This window comes from Euprymna scolopes, chromosome 8, assembly GCF_053919585.1.
Source record: "Euprymna scolopes isolate OS-2025 chromosome 8, ASM5391958v1, whole genome shotgun sequence".
NCBI lineage: Eukaryota > Metazoa > Mollusca > Cephalopoda > Sepiida > Sepiolidae > Euprymna > Euprymna scolopes.
In genome coordinates this window covers 48,989,875-49,013,874 of record NC_136489.1, presented here as the reverse complement: position 1 = coordinate 49,013,874, position 24,000 = coordinate 48,989,875, and the positions used below count along the sequence as shown (strand labels likewise).

The window sequence follows — 24,000 nt, the reverse complement described above, 5'->3', positions numbered from 1 at the left end:
ATTAGCATCAGATTACCTGGCGTCCACATCCAGTCAGACATGAAGCGCAAACGTGTTGTTTGTGCCTTCAACATCAAATGCATATGTACCTTCCTTATCAGAACGTGTGCCTTCCACATAAACAAATGACCCTTCTTTAGACATTTACAATAACTCCAAGTCCAATGAAGAATAAAAAAAAATCGTGAGAAAATTGACACTCATGCTGGCTAGGCCTGAAACATATGATACTAACAGACAAAGGGGCACCAAAAGTCAGTATAGAGAGAGCCTGACTTCATTTGAATGTCTCCAGGGATTTAAAAATGAGGAATAAAGAGGACGCAGAAAATGCACAGAGTGAAATCGAGGGACAGTAAGAAAGACTCCGAAAACCGCTACGAAAAAAAAAAAACAAAAGTACGTGCTGGGCTGCAAGATGCTGACACCTCAGGGCAAGATGTTCATATCACAAAGCTACAAAGAAACAGCGATTACTCATAGTAATGGCGACCCTGAATGAGTTCCTTCCAAAGCAAGAAGAAACATTTTTGAAAGTTTCTCTTCTACTATAAACTATAAGGCTTGTGCAGTTTGTCTTTTGTCAGAGAAAATTGACAGTTAAACAGTTTCTCTACGCTTTTCCATAAATGTATCTTGAAAGACAATTCACACCCAAAAAATACATATGCATAAATGCATCTTGAAAGAAAAGTCACACACGAAAAAATACATAGGTATAAATGTATCTTGAAAGACAATTCATACACGAAAAAAATACGTATGTAGAAATGTATCTTGAAAGACAATTCACACACGAAAAAAATACATATGTATAAATGCATATTGAAAGACAATTCACATACGAAAAAAATGCATATATATAAATGTATCTTGAAAGACAATTCATACACGAAAAAATACATATGTATAAATGTATCTTGAAAGACAATTCACATACGAAAAAAATACATATGTATAAATGTATCTTGAAAGACAATTCACACCCAAAAAATACATATGTATAAATGTATCTTTAAAGAAAAGTCACACACGAAAAAATACATATGTATAAATGTATCTAAAAAGACAATTCGCACACGAAAAAATACAAATCTATAAATGTATCTTGAAAGACAAGTCACACACGAAAAAAATACAAATCTATAAATGTATCTTGAAAGACAATTCACACACAAAAATATACATATGTATAAATGTATCTTGAAAGATAATTCACACACAAAAAATACAAATCTATAAATGTACCTTGAAAGACAATTCACACACGAATAAAAATAAAAATCTATAAATGTATCTTGAAAGACAATTCACACACAAAAAAATACATATGTTTAAATGTATCTTTAAAGAAAAGTCACACACGAAAAAATACATATGTATAAATGTATCTAAAAATACAATTGTTTAATTGTATCTTGAAAAACAATTCACGCACAAAAAATACATATGTATAAATGTATCTTGAAAGATAATTCTCACACAAAAAAAAATACAAATCTATAAGTGTACCTTGAAAGACAATTCACACACGAAAAAAATAAAAATCTATAAATGTATCTTGAAAGACAATTCACACACGAAAACATACATATGTATAAATGTATCTTGAAAGACAATTCACATTATGCAAAGGAAAAAAAACTGACTTTATTGCTTAAATAAAAATATCCCGTCTCAGTTTGGTGAATTTTCAAACATAAGACCAATAAATATCAGAAGACTATGCAAACTCTGATTTGGTCTTGCTATGATTTGACTGTCTTTGTAAAATATTTTTAACATTCGAAAATGTATTCTTACACAACCAAGCTGAAACACTTCGACACTGCTTCAGTGAAATTTCAGGAAATACAAAAAAAATGTGGGGCCGAAAAGTATGAACATGTAAAGACGTAGACGAGAATTGACTTGTCGCGCCCAAGATGCAATGGGAAGAAGGAGAAACGCGCGCCAAGATGAAATGGCTTGGCAGCGAGACCTTTTTTTAAGTTGTGCCGAAAATAACGGTAATAAAAAACTTCTCACATAATTCACTACTTGGAAGACAACATTTGGCGCATTATTGACAAAATGCAACGTAATTAAATTCGTAGTTTGTAAGAATTAGGCATCTAGATTACGTCATATATATTTTTATGTGATTTATTTTAATTTCAAATTTGCCGCTATAACAAATATATATATATATATATATATATATATATAGAGAGAGAGAGAGAGAGAGAGAGAGAGAGAGAGAGAGAGGGACAGAGAGAGAGAAAGAGAGAGAAAGAGACAAACAGACAGAGACAGACAGACAGACAGACAGACAGACGGACATTGTTGAACAGCAAGGAGTGTTTCTGCTTAATCGTCTGTTTTGTTTTTTTTTTAATCTTTTTTAATATCTCCATTTTTCGTATGGTTGTTCTAATATCCCGGTCGAATTTGTGTAAGAAAGTTCCATAATCGTTTTCATCCATCTGTTTTTTTTTGTTTGTTTGTTTGTTTGTTTGTTTTTTTTTGTTTTGTTTTTTGCAAATATTTTCCACTGGTTTTCTTTCTAAAACTTGGATGCTTTTATATGCTTCAGTTCAAATTATATCTAAATTATTTAAAATAGTGAATAGTGTGTAATATATATATATATATGAGAGAGAGTTAGCTTGCTTGAAGCATTGCTAGTAAACAAACATGTGAGTGTTTAAGAAGATTGATAGCAATTTAATATACCAGGATAGAAGAGTGACGTATGAATAAAACAGATAAATCAAGTCAGAGTTGAAATATATATTTGTTTTTCAAAATATCTTTCACATATAAATCAGTAAATATGGAATTACTGTAAAACATTTTGTAATCGTTGTTTTCTTTTAAAAGAAATTATCAAATAAACCATACCAAATTTTAAAGCAAAATGAAACACAATATTAAAACCCGTAAATACTAACCCCGTGGATTAAATAAAGGGCTGCGTTCGAGATTTCGTACAAATTCCCGAGTGTGGCAGAAAAATTTATAAGTTTGACAGAAAGATCCTCGAGTTCGACAAGATAGACCAAATTGAGGTTAGATGCTACTTCGATCGAAACGTTGCGAAAATAACACTCCAGAAGGGAACTATAATCCAAATAATACGAATAACCAATACTCATCAACTAAAAAATTCCGGAAGCATAAAAGAGATGTTGATTACACAAATCAGGACCACTCCGTAAAATAGCGCACCTTCTCGACCCCGGCCACCTCTCGTGATTCAATCGTAAACAATTGAGAAAGGCTTCAAATCAGTTCAAAGTGCTGTTGACAACAACTCATTTAGCGAACAAATCAGTCTTTTCCGCGCGGAAACGACAGGTCACGTTTATCGTGATTATTTCCGACATTTTTATATTATTATTCAGACAAAAACATATACTCGGATTTTGAATTAGGAAAATAAGACAATTCTGCACATGCGTCCTTTCATATCAATTGGAAGCTCGTCCATGGGTCGGTTGACCTGTCACATGTGTGTATATATACACGTCTATATGTGTAATATATATGATAATCCAAGTAAATATGTCTATATATGTGTATATATGTGTGTATATATACATGCGTATATATGTATGTATGTATATATATACATATATATGCATACATATTTATACATATGTATTACTAATATTTGCAATAGTTATCCACAATAAAGTAATCCAAGTATATAAATAAAATAAATGACGAATATATGTTTATATATATGCTTATATATATATATATATATGCCTTTATATATATATGCCTTTATATATATATGCTTTTATATATATATATGCTTTTATATATATATATGCTTATATATATATGCTTATATATATATGCTTTTATATATATAAATATATATATATATATATATTATATATATAAATATATATATATATATATATATATATATAATAGAAATATTTATTTCTGCCTAGAAAAAAAAATTTATAGCATGTTCTGACAAAATTCACTCCCCAAAAGTTAATATTTACAGGTGGTAGCAAGATTCTACCCCCTCATTTTTATTTCCTCCTCCTTATCCAGATAACATTGTCACCAAATATTTCATTGGGGTTAATTATTACACGCGTCCGTTATCATTCCACTTAATAATTTCTTTTTGTTAACAGCTAATAAGCATTCCGTAAGTAAATATTGACTGGCCCTTTAATAAGTTCCGAACAATTTCATTGGCTGTTCACTTATGTTCACCAGAGTTTCAGAATATCGGATTTGTTTATTTTAGAACAGTTACCCGATATAGCTGTCACGTACATTCCGTCACATAAAAAAGCATTCGTTAACAATATACTTCCAACTAAAACCAGTTATAATGTCGCTTATCGTTTTCCTCACTTGGATAAAACCATTTTTATACTGGTGCAACAAGTCTTACACTTTTTCAGTTTTCTTTGTTTCGCACACATGCATGCGCTCATTTGTGCACAGTTCCTTTTTACACGTCTTATACTGTTTTAGAGCGAAAATAATGCCTTCGCTAAAAACATTTATGCCCTGTCGCAGCTAAAACAAAACAACGTCTCCTTTAGCAGGTTTACTAATTACTTTTTTTTCTGAAAGAGATTCAGTCGTCACCATAAGCAGCAGCATCCGACTGTGTATTTGCCGCATCAATATGTGTATTTGTAGCATCCATATGTATATTTGTAGCATCCATATGTGTATTTGTAGCATCCAGCTGTATATTTGCAGCATCTATTTTTGTATTTGCAGCATTTATATGTGTATTTACTGCACCCAGCTGTGTATTTGCACCATCCATATGTGTATTTGCAACAGCTAGATGTGCATTTACACCATCCACATGTGTATTTGCAGGATGAATCTGTATATTTGCAGCATTCATATGTGTATTTGCAGTATCCATCTCTGTATTTGAACCATCCATAGATGTATTTGCAGAACCATATGTGTATTTGCAGCATCCATATGTGTATTGCAGCATCCAGCTGTATATTTGCAGCATCCAGCTGTATATTTGCAGCATCTATATGTGTATTTGCAGAATCCATATGTGTATTTGCCGAATCAAGCTGTGTATTTGCAGTATCTGTATGTGTATTTGCAGCATCCATTGATATGTGTATTTGCATTCGGAACAGATATTACATTTTTTAACTTTGATCTTGGCCAAAAGGCAAATCAATCCCATAAAATGGGATTGGGAATTGACACTATGTAGGGAGTTTGTATTTATTTGCTTCTTCGCTGAGCAAATTAGGCACAAGGCCGTTTTTTTTTTAATATGGAGAGATTAGGGGGAAATAGGGACCAGCTCCCCGGGGAGTAGGAGAGCTGGATAGTGAAAATTGGTATGAAGGGTTCCCCTACATGTAATAATAACTGATTGCTACAGGAGCAATAGTCTTATATGTGGGGTTGTCCCCGCATATAAGACTATTGCTTTCAGCATCTGCCGGAACAGGTACTAAACTTTTGAACGGTGATCTTGGCCAAAAGGCCAAGCAATCCCAAAAAAATGGGATTGGGAGTTTACACTATGTAGGGAATTGAGCAGCGAGATTTCTGTTCACATTACATTTCTGAAAGTTAGTACAATCAGGCAAGCAGGAGACAGGAGTGAAATTAATCAGACTAGCAGTCGGTGGGAATAAATTATTAAAGTAGAAGACTTTCCGCCACTAGGGGCCTGGGATTCTGCTGCTTGTGGGTTCAGTCAGGAATATTTACATCAATGGTCACAAGTGCTAAACATTTCATTAAAATAGGAGTTGGACATTGCTTGATAGTGCGGGACCTATTAGATTGGAGACTCTTTTTTTGACGGGGGTACTTGTCAAAGAGGGAGAGAAAACTAGTATATGTGTCAACCAATATGAGGCAGCAACACTTCATGTACGGGCGTATGGTGGCTTCGTAGAGATACATGATTCTAGCACGTTAGAAGGGGCACACTTTCTTTGTAGCAGGTTCAGCAATGTCTTCAATGTATTTGTTATAATTACTTATTCATTCAGTATTAACTAGTAAGTACATTTTTCGAATGAACGAATCTAAGATCATGTTATACGTATTTTCGAATGGGCGCATCTTAAGATAATCTTACACGTCTTTCGAATGGACGCATCATAAGATCATTTTATCACTTCTTGTTTATCAAATGTTACACTTGATCTATGCGTTTTATTTCATTTTTGTTTTGTTTCTGTCATTGTTTTTTCTGTGAATGAATCGTTATTTTGCAAAAGTTGCGCCGTGTACGCGATGCAGCTGGCAGCCAATTCAGGTGAACAGACGATATTGACATATCATGCTCATGAAATAAAGTAAAATAAAGTTCGCTTTATTTAAGACCGATTTGGCTTCTTCTTTTTTTTTTTTTTTAGGGTCGTGTTTGATTTTGCGTGGACCAAGAATTGGCTGTCTGGGGGATTGGGAATTCTTCATGCGACACGCACTTGTTTATTTTATGTTGATTTCCGTTTTGAGCACTTTTACGATTCGCACTTCTACACACTTCCTGTAAGAATTGTTATTTTTTTATTTTTGAGGTTAGCGGTGGTGGTGGTGGTGGTAATACTGTTTATATCGCTTTCAATAGCATAATTAGTATTATTATCATCATCATCATCATCATCAACCTCATCAAAACAGTACTATTTATAATAGAAATACCACTTGAAAAGCTACCCGTCATTTTCAAGTTAGTAAGATTATACAAAAAACTAAGAAGTAAACGGGTTACATTTATTTTCAAGAGGTTTACATCGTTTGGGCTTTAAAAAGAAAAATTAAACGTAGCTCATTACAACCCCTATTGTTTCAAACACACACTTATATATATATATATATATATATATATATATATATATATATATATATACGTATATATATATACATACGTATATATATATATATATATATATATATATATACCCGAAACAGTTTCATGATAGACAACTGATGATCCCTGAAATAACAGTCGGACTATTGTGAATTCAAGAAAGCAAGCTGATGCAGCGATTGCAGGTGATTAAATGACTTACTGGCTAAATAGTTTTCCAACAAAATAAATATAAAAATGAAATAGGGTTTTATATAATTTTAAAGGTAAAAAAGACTTCCGAGATTATATATATATACTAGAAGACGTTGCCCGGTATTTAACGTATCGTTAAATTGCTTTAAAAATATGAAGTCAAAAAGGAAAGAAACCGAGACATGTGCATGCGAGTATTATGTTTTTCTAAACATTTCATTTATTGTATGTAAAAAAATTACTCGAGCTGAGATCAAACCAAAACCTGAAAACAGTGAATGAAGTACGATAACCATTAGACCAGCTTGTCAAGATTTTTAAAGGTAAAAATCCAGTGATCCAACGCAAGTACCAATTTATCAATTTTTACCCCTTAGCAGCCCTTTTAATCGTCTTTTTAAGGTTTCAACATTTTATCGAATTCAATATATACATAAATGTATAAGTTAGGTATGTGAATATGTTTATATATTTGTATCCAGATATTTAACTCATAAACTGATTAACTGATAATTATGAATTTTATTATAACATTTTTTTACGCATAAACGATCGAAATACTATTTAGTTTAATTTATATTTTGGCAAAGGGGATAAAATGGGGTGGTAGTTCTTCATGACAATTCTGAAGGCACTGAATTTTGGGAAAGTATAACAATAGTAATTACATATCAATATATTAATATTCTGCAAATGCTATGATTTGTGACATTTAGAAGGATTTTAGAGGACATAATATGAGCAAAAGAGCATTTAAATACATTCGATTTGCATTCGACATCAATTTAGTAAGAGTCTTCGGAAATTTAATTTCTATTTTAAGACCGCTTAAAATATTATCTTACTCCATGGTCACTACTTATCAAGTCCAACGAAAAAGGTTTCTAACTGTTTTCAGCTTAGGATTGACACTTCTTATTATTTGCATTATTCCGACTATTGCTTTCATCTTTGACGTCATTCTAAGAACGTTTCGTGTTAAACGGATAAACGTGCTAAGTATAATAAGTTCTAAATGGCAGTGTTCTAAATGGCAGTGTTCTGCAGGTTGAAAGTTCAATCCTTAGTACGGGCGGTACTACGAAATCAATTACTTGCAGAACAAGAACAAGCTACCCATGTGGATTAAAATGAAGGTTCCGTTCGAAATTTCAATAGTAGGTTCTTTGATATGGGATACGTGCGTTTGAAATGGATATTTCTGTTTAAAGCACAATTTCACTATGATACTTGACTTTTTCATTTAAAACTCAAATTTAAGCCATTAGCAACGCACAAGCAGTCAGTCAATGTATGTATGTATGTGTGTGTTTGTGTGCGTATGTTTGTGTGTGTTTGTGTGTTTGTGTGCGTGTGTATTTTTGTGTGTGTTTGTTTGTGTGTGTGTGTGTGTTTGTGGGTGGGTGGGTGTGTGTGTGTGCGTGTGTGTGTACGCCATTAATAAAAATAGGAATAAACTGATGCAAGTTAAATAAATCAAAATCTTGTTATGTGAATATCGCTTTATTCATATTCAGCAATAAACGTTTTTAAAAAAACAGAACGTACCTTGATTTTCTTGTAGAAGTCAATGAAGGTGAAAGGCAACGAAATATTGAGCGGCGTGTCCTTGTGTGGACTCGCCGAACGTTTGCGAGACTCAAACGCAATCATCAGATCCATCCAACCAACTGGACGCTCAGCTTTGAACTGGTCGACAAATTTCTTACTAAATAAGGAATTCAGCAATTTTTCGAATTCCATATCGACACCTGAAAGAGAACAACACAAAATCATGTATTTAATATAAAAATATAAAAATATAAAAATATGACGTTGCTATGTGATCCTTAAATGGATACTTATCCATTCAAGGATCACATAACAACGTCATATTTTTATAAGTTGGATATGAGTGTTCGACTTTAGGATCCAGTATTGCTGAGATAGTTTAGTAATTTCTAAGATGTAACTGAAAACTCATGACGGAAGACTCTTGTTATTAGTATCATTTAAATTTTTAGTGTAGTATCTGGTTTCGGAACTTTTTATTTTGGTGATAGTAATTTCTTCGAAAATTGCCAAGAACAGTGTTAACAATTAATATACATGTAGAAAAATTTCCGAATGAAAAAGATTGATAAAATATTAATGTTATGAATGGGTCACCAGTTTGTAAGTGCTAACTCAACAACGGTAATTTTGGAATGAATACAAGAAAGCATGAATTAACGAACAAAACATCAACAATTTTACAGAGATGTAAAATATACTCTCAAAAAACAAAGTTTGTCGATAATTTTAAAGTTCTTAAATAAGAAGTAGACACAAAATTTGTTTCAAACTTTTATTGCAGGTGTTTGTGTTTGAGTGTACCTTGTGGTTTCTGTGGTCCCTGGAGATATATCAGCAAGCTTAAACAAATTTTAGTGTGCGCATTCCAGTCTACTAGAATAGGCATTATTTATATTGAGAGTCCAGGCACGTTGCGTCGTGTCGCACCTGTCCCTATAAGAACCGTGAATTTCTGTTTAATAAGCCACTGTTTTATAAGGCGTGTATACTTTAACACGGGTCGCTATTTTTAGTTTGAAACGATTTTTATTGGTTAGAAAATACTTTAGGTTCAAGACAGACTTGATTTTGAAGTGATGAAGAAGGCGAATCTCAACGAAGTCGAAGAGTGAAAAGGGATAGCAATTAAAGCTATTTGCTTTTTAGTATTCTATTCGTCCGAATCGTATGTCGAATATCCGACGCCAAAAACGCCAGGAAATAAATGAAAAGGAAATAAGAAGAAAAAGTAAGCCGAACTAAAGAGAGAAACGAGTTACATTATGCTTGTTTGTCTTGCTCACATACGGCATAATAACGTTGATACACCGTTTCCCATCAGACCACCAAAGTTAAGCAACGTTGAGCCTAGTCAGTACTAAAATGGGCAACCATTTGGGAATTCTCGGTGCTATATGCGTTCTCCGCTTATCTTATCTCGGCATTGTTTCCAGTCGTTCTGAACCCCTCCTTGCCATTTTACTCAAACAGTGCCGATTCAAGAAAGATGTACTTGATGATTGCGTAACCCTTGCCTCATAATTTCGTGTGAAGCTACCCTTACAAGGGGTATCCATTGTCATACAAGACTGAACGGAGTCTTCCATCTCGCACATCGATTTCTAATCTCCCGCCAATGAAACAAATGCTAACAATGGAATCATTTGATTCATACGAAATGAATTTCTGAAAAAGTTGTTTCCTTTTAATGAAAATTTAACTGCAATTAAAGAAATCATTATCACATAGCTAATGGAGTTATGTATGATACGTGCGCTAGTACGAATTTGGACACAGGCGAGTCAGTGCGAGCTACCATGACCAGATGCATTGTTGAGCTATATAATAAAAAAGACGAAGCTAATATTAGAGGTGCCAAACTAAAAGCAGTATGGGAGCATCTGTTGATATGAAATCACGGATATCGAGCAAAGACCGATGTGTTTATATTTGAGTCGTCGATAGAACTTGAAACGGAAGGGCGCTTAACAAAATGCCGGAAAACTCACAAAAAAAGTTGAGAATCGCCCAAGACAAAGATTAGCGGCGATCTGTCTGCCTGTCTGTCTGTTCTGACATGTTATATCGAAATATTTGTCCGAGCATCTAACTATCCATTCATTTGTCTAAAATGCAAATTGGAATAGAAAATCTTGTATCTCTCCATCATAAATTTAAGTGACATTGTATTTGTAAACCGTGAATATTTCTATCTATATAAATAAAACAGTACATATATGTGTGTGTGCCCGTGTGTCTGTGTGAAAATATTTAACCGATAAACGCTTTAACTGCTGGTCATATGACACTGAAATTAACAAGAAATAGTACATACACAAAGGATGGTTAATAACGAGTAAAATCTTTATTTCAATGGATGAATAACACTTAAAGGATAACGTGTACAGAAATATGTCGGCAAGTTGAAACGATTTCAATTTGTCGAAAGATTTCTATTAATTTTGCGCATTTGCAAATTGATTTATAGCTTGAAGTTGTTTAATTTTATATCTTTCTTGTCTATCTGTTCATTGCTCAAATGTTAGGGAACGCGGCTGGAGAGCTAAATATTTCGGTTTATATTCTTGCTGAAGGCATCCTAGTCGTTTTTTAACTTTGGAAATCAGCATTATGTATTAGGTGCAATATAGTATGCAATAGAGATTGCTCTGTAATAATAAATACGAAATCTACATGAATTAAGATATATTGAAGCGCAGTTGACGACCGGGCAAGGGCGGATCACTAGTTTAAAATAAACTTCGAAAAGTTTAATCTGATTTGTAATTTTTATATATTTTAAAAATCTGTTTTGTAATTTTTATATATTTTAAAAATCTGTTTTGTAATTTTAATACATTTTAAAAATCTGTTTTGTAATTTTTATATATTTTAAAAATCTGTTTTGTAATTTTTATGCATTTTAAAAATCTGTTTTGTAATTTTTATGCATTTTAAAAATCTGTTTTGTAATTTTTATATATTTTAAAAATCTGTTTTGTAATTTTTATATATTTTAAAAATCTGTTTTGTAATTTTTATATATTTTAAAAGTCTGTTTTGTAATATTTATATATTTTAAAAATCTGTTTTGTAATTTTTATATATTTTAAAAGTTTGTTTTGTAATATTTATATATTTTAAAAATCTGTTTTGTAATATTTATATATTTTAAAAATCTGTTTTGTAATATTTATATACTTTAAAAATCTGTTTTGTAATTTTTATACATTTTAAAAATCTGTTTTGTAAATTTTATGTATTTTAAAAATCTGTTTTGTAATGTTTATGTATTTTAAAAATCTGTTTTGTAATTTTTATATATTTTAAAAATCTGTTTTGTAATATTTATATATTTTAAAAATCTGTTTTGTAATTTTTATATATTTTAAAAATCTGTTTTGTAATTTTTATATATTTTAAAAATCTGTTTTGTAATTTTTATATATTTTAAAAGTCTGTTTTATAATATTTATATATTTTAAAACTGTTTTGTAATTTTTATATATTTTAAAAATTTGTTTTGTAATATTTATATATTTAAAAATCTGTTTTGTAATATTTATATATTTTAAAAATCTGTTTTGTAATATTTATATATTTTAAAACACTGTTTTGTAATATTTATATATTTTTAAAATCTGTTTTGTAATTTTTATGCATTTTAAAAATCTGTTTTGTAATATTTATATATTTTAAAAATCTGTTTTGTAATTTTTATATATTGTAAAACTGTTTTGTAATATTTATATATTTTAAAAATCTGTTTTGTAATATTTATATATTTTAAAAATCTGTTTTGTAATTTTTTGTATATTTTAAAACTGTTTTGTAATATTTATATATTTTAAAAATCTGTTTTGTAATATTTATATATTTTAAAAATCTGTTTTGTAATTTTTATGCATTTTAGAAATCTGTTTTGTAATTTTTATATATTTTAAAAATATGTTTTGTAATTTTTATATTCTTTCCTTACTTAAAAGGATGTTATATACACAACTATAGACGGCTACTACATGAATGATGACACGATCATGAATAAAAAGATAGAGGGGATTAACGCAGCCACCACGGAAAAAAGGAAACGACGGAGAAAGTAAATCAGACGAAACTGCGGAGAAAAAGAAGACGGAAATCGCGCAGTGCAAAAGACAGTAAACAATGAAAAGAAAAAAGAGAAAAAAACGTGACTAAGGACACACAAATATATTGTTTATATTTTGGTTTTACTTAGAGGGTGGGGTCACCACTTATCAAAGCCTGGCGGTCACTTTAGAAAAAGGGTTAATAAGTTTTAAGTAGATAATGAGACAACATGATCAGTAATGTTATTTACGGCCTTTGATGTGTTGCCATAGATGATCGTGTCATCGGCATAGATGTCAAGGAACGATTTAAGTATGTGTTTTTGGGAGATCATTGATGTAGATCAGGAAGAGAGTTGGACCCAGGATGGATCCCTGAGAGACTCCAACATTAATACTGTGGATCTCTAATTTCTGTCCATCAACCACTACTCTTATGAGTAGATGTATAGATTTGCTCTGTCTGGTATATTGAGCAATTTTCATTTAGCAGGGATAGTTTTATGTAAAATAGTGCATCCAATAATATTTTGTAAGACCGATAATCATTGGATTTGCATACCAGCAGATTTATTGCACTTCATTATTTTGAAGCATATATATATAAATTTATATTATATATATATATATATATATATATATATATATAACCATCATAAGGAGTCTACGCTGATCGATCAACGTTTCGACATTTACATGTCGTAGTAAGAACTGCAAATGCCGAGAGCAAAACATACTACGCTTCAAGTTCTTTATACGTTCAAATATTTATTCATGATTTTTGGTTTGGTTGTTTTGTAAGGAGAGATTTGGAATCCTGAAAACGACTTGGAAATCCTTCAATGTTCAAAGAGTTTTATTTATTTATATAAACCCTTCCCGCGAATTGTGCTTTTTCTAAAAAAAAAATTATTTTTCGTTCATAATGACTTTCTAAAGTTTTGACATGAATTTTTACTTTTACTTTTACTTACATTTTATTTCACTCTGGTATTCTTTTTATATTTTTCCGGTACTGCATATGACCTTAAACTATATCTGATGGTGAGGCCCCAGCTTGCGGGCATGGGGAAGTGTGGAGCCACCCTTTAATTGTTATTGCTCCCATATCCACTCTGATCCGGAGTGGTAAAGCCCCAACTATGGGTTAAATAGAAACCGACTTTTAAAAAAATATATTCTATTAAAAAAAATTTCTTAAAAATAACTGGATTCGGCATTAAATAGCCTGAAAAGGGTTGATATGCCGTAAAACAAAAACAACCAACCAAATATTTTCTATACTTTATTTATTTTTATATCTCTATTATTTATTATCTATTCAGCCTCTCTCTCTCCCGCTATATCTATTATATCTATGAAAGTGTAAAGTGTCTGTCTGTGTGTGTGTTTGTGTACATTTCCCTACGCAATAACTCTGTCAATTATTAGTCTACAGACTTGAAATTTGATATTCGACGAATATTGGCTGAAGAGAGCTAGATAAAGATACCTTAAACGGGCCTTATTATCGGGTTTGAAACCGACGGTACCAATGATCTGTCTCAACTAACAACTTTCTGTACACAAAATATAAAAATATAAATATATATATATATATATTCTTTGCCTATGACAACTTCAATGTGTACGTTGTTAAACCATATTGTACGTGTACAACGCAGTTGTTAAAATGTGGAATCCTCAAAAAATAAAGTTATTTTAATCTTATTTGCTGCGCTTTATTTTTTACCTTTTTTACACCATTTTATGTTTTATTCCATTTTATGTCATTGGAAAAAACGTTCTTAGATTACAAATTGAATTTTTTTTTTTTATCAAATTGTTTTTCTTCCGAAATGGTAAAAAGATTTTTCATGAAATCTTATCTGCCAATTTTTTCGTTGTAGAAATACCAACAACGTGACTTGCTTCTTCTTTTATGACAAAAACATACGAACATTGCCTTTTATATTTTTATATGTGGATCAATAATTAGAATTAAACATAATATATATCTATATAGTAATATGATTTCATGCACAGACAAAAGGCTGTTTCGTCGCATCATGGTTATTCTGTTTGACGGAATTTTTAAACCTGTGATAAGCAGAGTTATGTTTCTTATTTCACGCGCGTGTGTTTATGTCTGTGTATGCATGTTTGTGTGTATGTGTGTTTGTGTGTGCGTGTGTGTGTTTGTGGGTGTGGTGTGGTGTGTGCGTTTGTGATTGTGTATGTTTGTGCGTATAATGTGAGTGTGTGTATTTGTGCGTGTACGTGTGCGGTGCGGGTTCTGTTAGTGTGTTTTTGCATGTGGTGTGTGTGTTTGTGTTATGTGTTTCTGTTATGTGTTTGTGCCTGATGTGCGTGTGTTTGTGTGTTTGGTGTGAGTGAATTTGTGATTGTGATGTACGTATGTCTGTGTGGGTGTGGGTGTTTGTGTGTGTATTTGTGCGTGTACAGTGTGTGTGAATTCTGAGTTATTAACTTAAAAATCATTATAACCGTTAGAATGTATAGATATACCACCACAAGGCACGCATACACCCACCTATTGGGTGTTTTTATTATATAAATACGTGGTTTATTCCAAAGATTTGCTTTGGCATTTATAATTTATACACAATTAGAGGTGTATGCCCCCCGTGGCTCGTGCGTATATGATCTAGAGATCCAATTTTCACAAACTCTACGTATTAAATGTGGTTCTATTTCGACAATAACACATCGAATGTTGCTTTACAAGTGGTCTATTGGTTTATCAGCGTAGACATGAAACTGCATATCGTCATAGAAAATTATCTAATAGGTTAAATCGCACGAACTAGGTGGCCATTTCGTTAAATTAATCGTGTCGTGCGTTGTATGGAATATAACTGCTGAAAATATATGTCTGCGAAATTACTGCTTTTGCGGCACGAAGAAGTTGGTAATCATTTTTCTGTATCGCTCGCCTTTGACTGTTACGTCCTGACCTTTATCATCCTTGAAGCCACATGGACGTGTCCTCTAGCCCGTAAAGCGGGCAAAACACTGAGTGTAATGGTTTTTCGATCATAACTTGTGGCTTATCATTGCTCAAAACTCAGCAATTCTGTTTATTGACATATAAATTGAACCAAAAGATTTCTTAATCACTAAAGAAAACTTTGAAAAGGAAAATTGAGCATTAATAGCAGTGTTTCCTTCGGCTTATCCACCAAATCTACGTCATGAACGATGATTATTTGGCTTCAACTTCGGCACAAATTGAATCTTGTAAACGCACAAACCAAGATCTTTACGCAAAATTTCCCATAAAATCGAAGAGCACAAGTCTAATTGTTCTACATGTTGACAAATTGACACATTTGCAGCATAGCAACACTACGCTGTACTGAAGCAATTGCTTCTCTTGTGCGCACTGAACACCTTAAAGGATGGGTACTATCATTAAGAGTGAATTTAGTGCGAAAACGATTCAGTTTCTCTAATTAATCGCTTTGATTGTCGATGAATAATGCGCGATGTGTTGCTCGAACTGAACCATGATTTTCAAAATAAATTTGCAATATTTGAAACGCTGCTCGGTTTCTTCATGTTACATTGCTAAACCAAGCTAAACTCAAAATAACCTATAACTGCCAAATCTGCAATTAAAGAAAATAGAGTTCTTAATTTAAGTTCGCCACCTCTAAAATACACCATGTACACGTACACATTATATATATATATATATATATATATATATATATATATATATATATATATATATATACTCCTATGAATTTGTTTGTGTGTGTGTGCATTGATATTCATATTAAAATCTCTTTTTTTTTGTTTTTAAATAAACAGAAAAAGTGTTTGAAATACACACAAAAAAATTTATAAGAGTATATACATAAAACAAACTACAACTTTGTTATATATGTGTCGTGGAATTGCATTCACTAGCAAAAGATCTAACTAATTTGTATATCCTTTTAAACTATTATTTTAATTTATTCCCTATTAGTATTTTCTTATGGGATGATCATCTTTAGTTAACTATCACGTGTAATTACATTCATGCAGATATTCTACATAATTTAGACTTGCGTAATATTTGCGTAAAAACACACCCATTTCCTATGTATATTTATGTATGCTTATATATATATACATATATATATATATATATATATATATATATATATATTTAAACAATTTTGCCTACCAGACTCCTCTGTCAGCTTTTTGGTCTACAGACATGATACTTAATATATAGGGTATTCGAACCCATGCGAAACTTTAGATTTTAGTTTTATGAGGGTGTTATTATTTTAAGGTATTTACAGATTCTTTTCCAATTTTTGGATTTTAATCATGTCAAACCGCACTTTTTTTCTTTTGATGGATTGAATGTTGCTATTTCTTCTGGAGAGTTAAGGACAAAATAGATTCACTAATTGATATAATTATTATTAAGCGATTGATTTTGTGCTACGAAACAGATACTGTTAAGAATTGTAAATGTCAACTGAATTAAAAGAATAAATTATAAGATGGTCAACATTATGAACTTTGGAATATAGACATTTGTCTTTCATTTACTATATAAATATATACATAGAAAGTTAAGAAAATATATGTGGCAAGTTAAACTACACAGAATATTCCGTGTTTCATAACTTACTACTAAGCACTACCTATGTATTGAGCACTTTTGAAGAAAAATATTGAAAATTTACGCATAAAATAATATCTTATATTAATTTATGTGAGTAAATAAAATAATTATATATATATATATATATATATATATATATAGAGAGAGAGAGAGAGAGAGAGAGAGAGAGGGGTAAAAGAAAGAGAGAAAGTAAGTTGTGAGTATATATATATATTATGTTTATATGTAATTGAACTACTTGGGGTAGTGAGTACATATGAATAAATAACGTAAATTGCTCATTAAGGAGCTCAATAGTGCAATACTAGAGCTATATATAAATATTTTTTCAAGATATCACGTTCATAGGGATAGATGCATAAGTAAAAATTCCGAACCAGGGATAGATACACAAATATTCAATCATTTTCGGAAATTTTTACTGATGCATCTATCACTTTGAACGTGATATCTTGAAAAATATTTTTATTTTTTTTTACATGGGGGTTACCACTTATCAAGGCCAGAGGCCACTCGAGGATAAGGGTTAATGGGTACACATTAGTAATTGTGATTTTAGCGTATTAAACATTAGTGGGAATTTTATAACTTGGATTACTTGGGGAGGGGCGGTTCAATAAGAACTTGTTCACGTTGGACTTGAAGACAATAAGGTTGTAGTCAGCTGGAAAGCAGGCAAACGGAATAGAGTTCCGCAGGAGAGCAGTTCTAAGAAAGAAGACCCGTTCATGGAATCTACGTTTAGGTGCAGGCACAGATAAAGAGTGTGGGAAATTGTCAAAGTTTTTAAAAAATGACCTCTGCGGTCTCTACCAAATTACTCAGATAATTTCGGGTCTAAACATTTGAAATTTTTCATAAAGGGTATTCAGAGATAGGGCAAGCTTTTTAATTGGTTTGGGTCGAAAATTTGAGCTAACAATATATAAGTGTATGTATGTATGTTTGCATGTCTGCCTAAAACAGAGGTGACAGATTTTCACATGATCAGTATTGTTTTGAAGCTCGACCCTTCAGACGACAAATACCGAAAAATTGTCTAAAAACATTAATTTCTTCGCCCTCAACTGGGCACTTTTCTACAGGGAGGGTCGCTTTTTTCGCCAATATTTTCGAAAGTCATCCCCTCTTTTCGATTGTCTAGCCTTAATTTAAAACTAAGTCACTTCCGGTTTGGCGTTGGTCGTAACAGCAAAGACGTCACATTTTTCCCCGTTGTTTTCCTCCTTCATGGTACGGGTTTGAGCCTGCCTTCCTACGACCACTTTTTTTTTTTTGTTCAAAATACACCTCCAAACACCCAAGCAACGATGGGCTAAAATGCTAATAATAAATATTTATTGATTTTAAATTACCATTAAAGCTTAAAGCTATAGATCCCCTGCCCACAAATTTGTTTTCACGCTTGAGAAACATATGCACATTTAACTTATCTGGAAAAAAGCATTTCAAAGTTAAATATTCAGATATTTATAAATAATCGGAATCGGTAATTGTATCGGAATCGGGAAAATATTGGAATCGTCCCATCACTAATATATATATATATATATATATATATATATATATATATATATATATATTGCTTATAATATCATGCATGTAAGCTGATATAGTAAAACACACACACAACATATATATACACATACATACATACATATATATATATATATATATATATATATATATATATATATATATACACGCACACGCACATGAGTGGAGACACCAACATTTGTTTATTATTTAAGGTTTAAATTTTCATTTTTTCAATTATTATTATTATTATTATTATTATTATTATTATTATTATTATTATTATTATTATTGGCTCACATGGAGCTTTCACACAAGTCAACAAACGATTTGATTGGAAACCTGTGGTGTTCTCTGGAGGCTGAGTGACAACAAGTCTCCCCAGACGCCCAGTTCTCTCGACCTCCTTCGATAGCATTTGCAAATGAATTTGCATCATCGCAACAGCCTCTTACCATTGATTTCTCATCGGCAGTGGCCATTAGTTTATACTGGAATTTGAGTGGCACTAAGCCTCCCCAAAGCCCCAGTTCTCTTTGTGCTTGTCCAACTCAGGTCTGACTGGCGCTCTCTCCTCGGTCTTTCAGTCCTTCTTGACCCTTCTCAGCTCTTTGGTGTCACTTTTTTATTGGGAAGAGCGGTGGTGAAACTATAAGGGGGATGCATAGTGGAGGTGTAGAACTTGTAGATATGCAGCTTCGGTGTTCTTCATTCCCTGTAACGCTTATTCGTTATATTGTCTTTTTGTATTATTCTCCACATTCAAGGGTTTTCCTTAATATTTCAGTCGTTTTCATTGTCGTTAGTCGTTGTACTTTTGCAGTTATTCCTCTGATTCCAATTTCTGACATTCTTTTTTCGAAGTTTTTCGGAATTGTTCTTAGTGCTCCTACTATTATCGGTACTATTTTGATTTTCTTCATCATTCAAATCCCTTTTAACTCTCTGGCTAGCTCTGTGTATTTGCTTCGTTTCTCCTTTTCTTTCATACTCACCCTGTGGTCAGCTGGGACAGCAAAGTCTACGATTTGACAGGATTTTTCTTTCTTGTTAATTATTATGACATCTGGTCTTCTTGCTTGGATGTGTTTGTCCGTCTGTATGTCCATGTCCCATAGGATTTTGTGGTTCTCGTTTTCGAGTGGTGTTGCGGGTTTATGTTTGTACCATTTGTCTGTACGCTCAAAATGTAGTCGTTTGCACAACTCCCAGTGCACCGCTCTCCCCACTTGGTCATGCCTGTTTTTGTATTCCTTTTGGGCCAGTTTGCTACATTCACTTACTGTATGGTTTATCGTTTCGTCTCTTTGTCCACAGAGTCTGCATTTGCTTTTTTCTTGTGTTTTATCGGTTCTTGCTTTGATATGGTTGGTTCTTATCGAGTTATCTTGTGCTGCAGTTATTAGAGATTCAGTTTCTCGGTTTATATGTCCTTTTCGCATCCATGTCCAGGTGTTTTCGTTATTCTCATCTTTTGTCATTCTTATGAATCTTCCGTGGAGTTTCTTTTCCCGTTTCTCTTTTCTCGTTTTGTCATTTGTCTCTCTGTTTTCTGTTTTGTTGTTTTTTTCAGTGTCTCTCGCTGCCATAATTATCCTTTCAGTGTTTTGCACACATTCTTCTATACAGATCAGTCCTCTCTCGCCGTCTTTCCTTTTCATGTAGAGCCTGTCAATATCGTCCTTTGGGTGTAATGCATTATGCATAGTCATGAGTTTCCTGGTTTTCTGGTCGAGTTGTCTCAGTTCTTCTTTTGTCCACCCTATAAACGGTCCAGAGTATCTTACTAGTGATACTGCCCATGTACTTATACCTTTTATTAGGTTTCTGCTATATAATTTCATTTCCAGGAGTTTTCTTGTTCTCCTGAGGTATTCCTTTCCAATTTTCTCTTTCATTTCTGTTGCTCTGATGGTGTTCGCTTCCAGAATTCCCAACTATTTATAGTCGTCTTGTTACCCTAGTGCCCTCATTTCTGTTTAGTTTGGTAGTTCCATGCTTCTGTCGTTTCCAGTTTTTCCTTTCTTATAACTAGTCGTGCGCACTTTTCCATTTCAAATTCCATTTGGATATTTTGGCTGAAGATTCTGGTAGTGTTAATTAGTGTCTCTAACTCCTTTTCGGTCCTTACAAAAAGTTTCAGATCGTCCATGTACATCAGGTGGTTCATTTTTTCCTCTGTATTAGAGCTATGATGAACAGTAGTGATGATAGTGAGTCTCCTTGGAAGATGCCTCTTTGTATGTTAATTTCTGTTATGTGTTGTCCATAAGCTGTCAATTCCAGTCTCCATGTTTTCTTTTTTTTTTATTACATTTTTTTTAATTACATTTTCACCCCATACAAAGCACATTGCCACTTTGGTGTAGGGGGCTACTAACAGGGGCAACAACTACTGGGGTACTATTTAGGGATTTGGGCAGCAAGACGTTGGTTCACGTTGCACTTGAACTTCTGCACGTCAGTACAGTTGGGGAATCAGGGACCTGGAATGGAATTCCAAAGTCTAGCGGTTCTGGGGAAGAAACTACTGGAGTAGACAGATCTTTTACATTTAGGGATTTCTACAGTGTAGGGGTGGGATTTTGCAGCCTGTCGGGTCTGTCGAGGGTGTTCACGTCGTGGGGGCACAAGTGCTTGCAGTTCGTCAGAGTATTCACCATTATAATACTTGTAGAACAGGCAGAGGGATGCAACGTTTCGTCGATGGGACAGAGGCTGAAGCTTAGATGCCAGTTCAGGGCCTATCAGATTTGCAACTCTCTTTTGAACCTTGTCAAGGAGCAAGAGACTAGTAGCCGATGCACCAGCCCAAATATGACAGCAATACTCCATACATGGGCGAATGGTTGCCTTATAGAGGTACAGGATACTTTCGGGTGTTAGTAGTTTTCTAGCACGGTAGAGAGAGCCCACCTTCCTTGCAGCGGCCCTGGCAATGCCCTCGATGTAATTGTTCCAACTCATGTTTTCTTTGAACGTTAGGCCGAGGAGTTTAAAACATGCGCTTTTAGATAAAGAGTCTTTGGCCATTGCTATAGGTGGTAGAGAAGGTTTCTTGTAATTATTGAATGAAACTAGTTTAGTCTTGGCAGCATTGAACGTGGCCATCCATTTTTGTCCCCATTGCACTAGAGATTGGAGGTCATCTTCTAGTGTTTCTGCCATTTCTTTAGATATGTGTTCATTTGTTTCCCTGTCGTGTCTGTTATAGAGTGTTGTGTCATCAGCATATATACCCATCTCAGAGGCAATTTTGTCGGGGAGGTCATTTATGAATATCAGGAACAGTAGAGGTCCAAGGATAAACCCCTGGGGCACTCCCGCATTTATATCATATTGTTTAGATGTACGACCGTCGAGGACAATCTGGATTTTTCTCTTATCTAAGAAGGATTTAATTATGTTAAATATTCTACCAGTGATACCGTATGATCTAATCTTGTTGAGGAGACCCTCATGCCATACCTTGTCAAAAGCCTTAGATATATCTAGAGCTTTCATTGTATTTTCTATTACATTGGTGATCCCGCTTGGTATTTTATACATTTTTAGGCATTCTATTATCCATGCTTGGGGGATCCTGTCGTACGCTTTTTTGTAGTCTATCCATTCCATGGCTAAATTCTTTCTCCTTTTTACCTTCTTTAGGATCTTTTGATCTATATATAGCAGGTCATGTGTTCCTCTTTTTCCTTTTTGGTATCCTTTCTGCTCATCGAGGATGAGTCCACGGTTATTCAGGGAGTGGTAGATTTGTTCCCTCAGTTGTGCTGTCAGTATCTTCCACGTGGTGGTTAGGCACGTGATTGGCCTATAGTTGCTAGGGACGGTTCCTTTCTCCGTGTTCTTCTGTAGCAGTGTAGTTCTACCTTTTGTCATCCAGTCTGGTACGCTTGCTTCCTGTATACATCTTCTCAGGTTTTGGGCTAGTCTTTCGTGTAAGGTTGTGAATTTTTTTGAACCAGTATGCATGTATCCTGTCGTGCCCTGGTGCTCTCCAGTTTGCCATTTTTTCTATGGTTTTCTTTAGGGTTTCCTTGCTGATTTCATTCGCTGTTCCTTCTTCTATTTGTTGTAACTCTTCTTTCATGTCTTTCAGCCATTCGGCATTTCTATTGTGATCTTGTCGCTCTTCCCATATATTACTCTAGTAGAGTTTTGTTTCTGTCGGATTTGGTTGTTCTGCTTTTGTTTTTCCTCCGTTCACATTTTTGGTAGAATTGGCTTTCATTAGTTTCAAATTTTCTGTTTTGTTTGCATTGTTCACATTTATATCTATATCGTCTCAACCTCGCTTCTTTTGCTTTTATTTTTTGGTCCAGTTCTTCATGTTTCTTGTTTAGCCTCTCCCTGCCAGTTATATTTCCAATATTCCGTTTTCTTCACATTGCTTTCTTCCTGTTGATCATTTGGTTTCTTGTGTATGTTTGTGTATTTGAGTTTCTAATCTTATTTCCCATCCCGGTTTCGTCGGTCCGCTTGTCCCCGGTTGTTTTTTTCTGATTTGAGATTCATTTTGGCGCTTGCATAAATGAGGTTGTTTAAGTCTGTCATTGTATTTGTTGGGATGTGTGGTAGGAGCTTGTTAACCTTCTCTGTTTCTATTTTTAATTTCTTCTGCACTTGATTCCTTAACGATGGGAGCTTTGTTTTTTCCTCGTTCATCAGCTGTATTATTTTATTTGCTTTATTTGCTTTATTCTCTGTTAGTTTCTGTCTTATTGTTCTCGGTTTCCACGTTTGTAGACTTCGTTCTATGTTGGTCCTCGGCCTTTGGTGTTTTTACTTGTGAGGCTTCAACTTGTGGGGTTTCTCTACGTGCGGTTTCGTTGGAGGATGCTTCTTGTTAAGTTTCATCATTTATTTTTCGCTGAATTTCTGTTAGTTCTAGTTTAGAGAGCCAACCTTTCTTGAGTATCAGTCTGGCTTGGTCCGCAATTCTTTGTTCTGTCGTATGATAGTCATTGGCTAGGTCCCATAGTTCTTTCATTCGTTTCCGATAACCTCCATATCTATATTCAGGATGACTTTTGTTGTCCATTTCTTTCTTCGTTTTTTTTTTTTATTTTGATAGTTATCATGGCTATGCTGTGTTTGTTCGGTATCATTTTGTTCCCTGAAATTAGAGGTTATACTGACCTGTTCAGCGTCCATGTTATTTGAGTTTCTGAAACTAG

The 24,000-nt window shown here is 33.3% G+C and overlaps 1 protein-coding gene across 1 annotated transcript in view; it reads right to left on the bottom strand.

Annotated features, from left to right (window-relative positions):
- The window catches only part of LOC145283556 (heat shock 70 kDa protein 12A-like), a 467,888-nt gene that overhangs the window by 106,667 nt on the left and 337,221 nt on the right, over positions 1-24,000 (bottom strand). Inside the window, exon 6 of the mRNA XM_080132440.1 lies at positions 8,582-8,784. Coding sequence (XP_079988566.1) covers positions 8,582-8,784 — 203 coding nt within the window. The remainder of the gene's footprint in view (positions 1-8,581; positions 8,785-24,000) is intronic.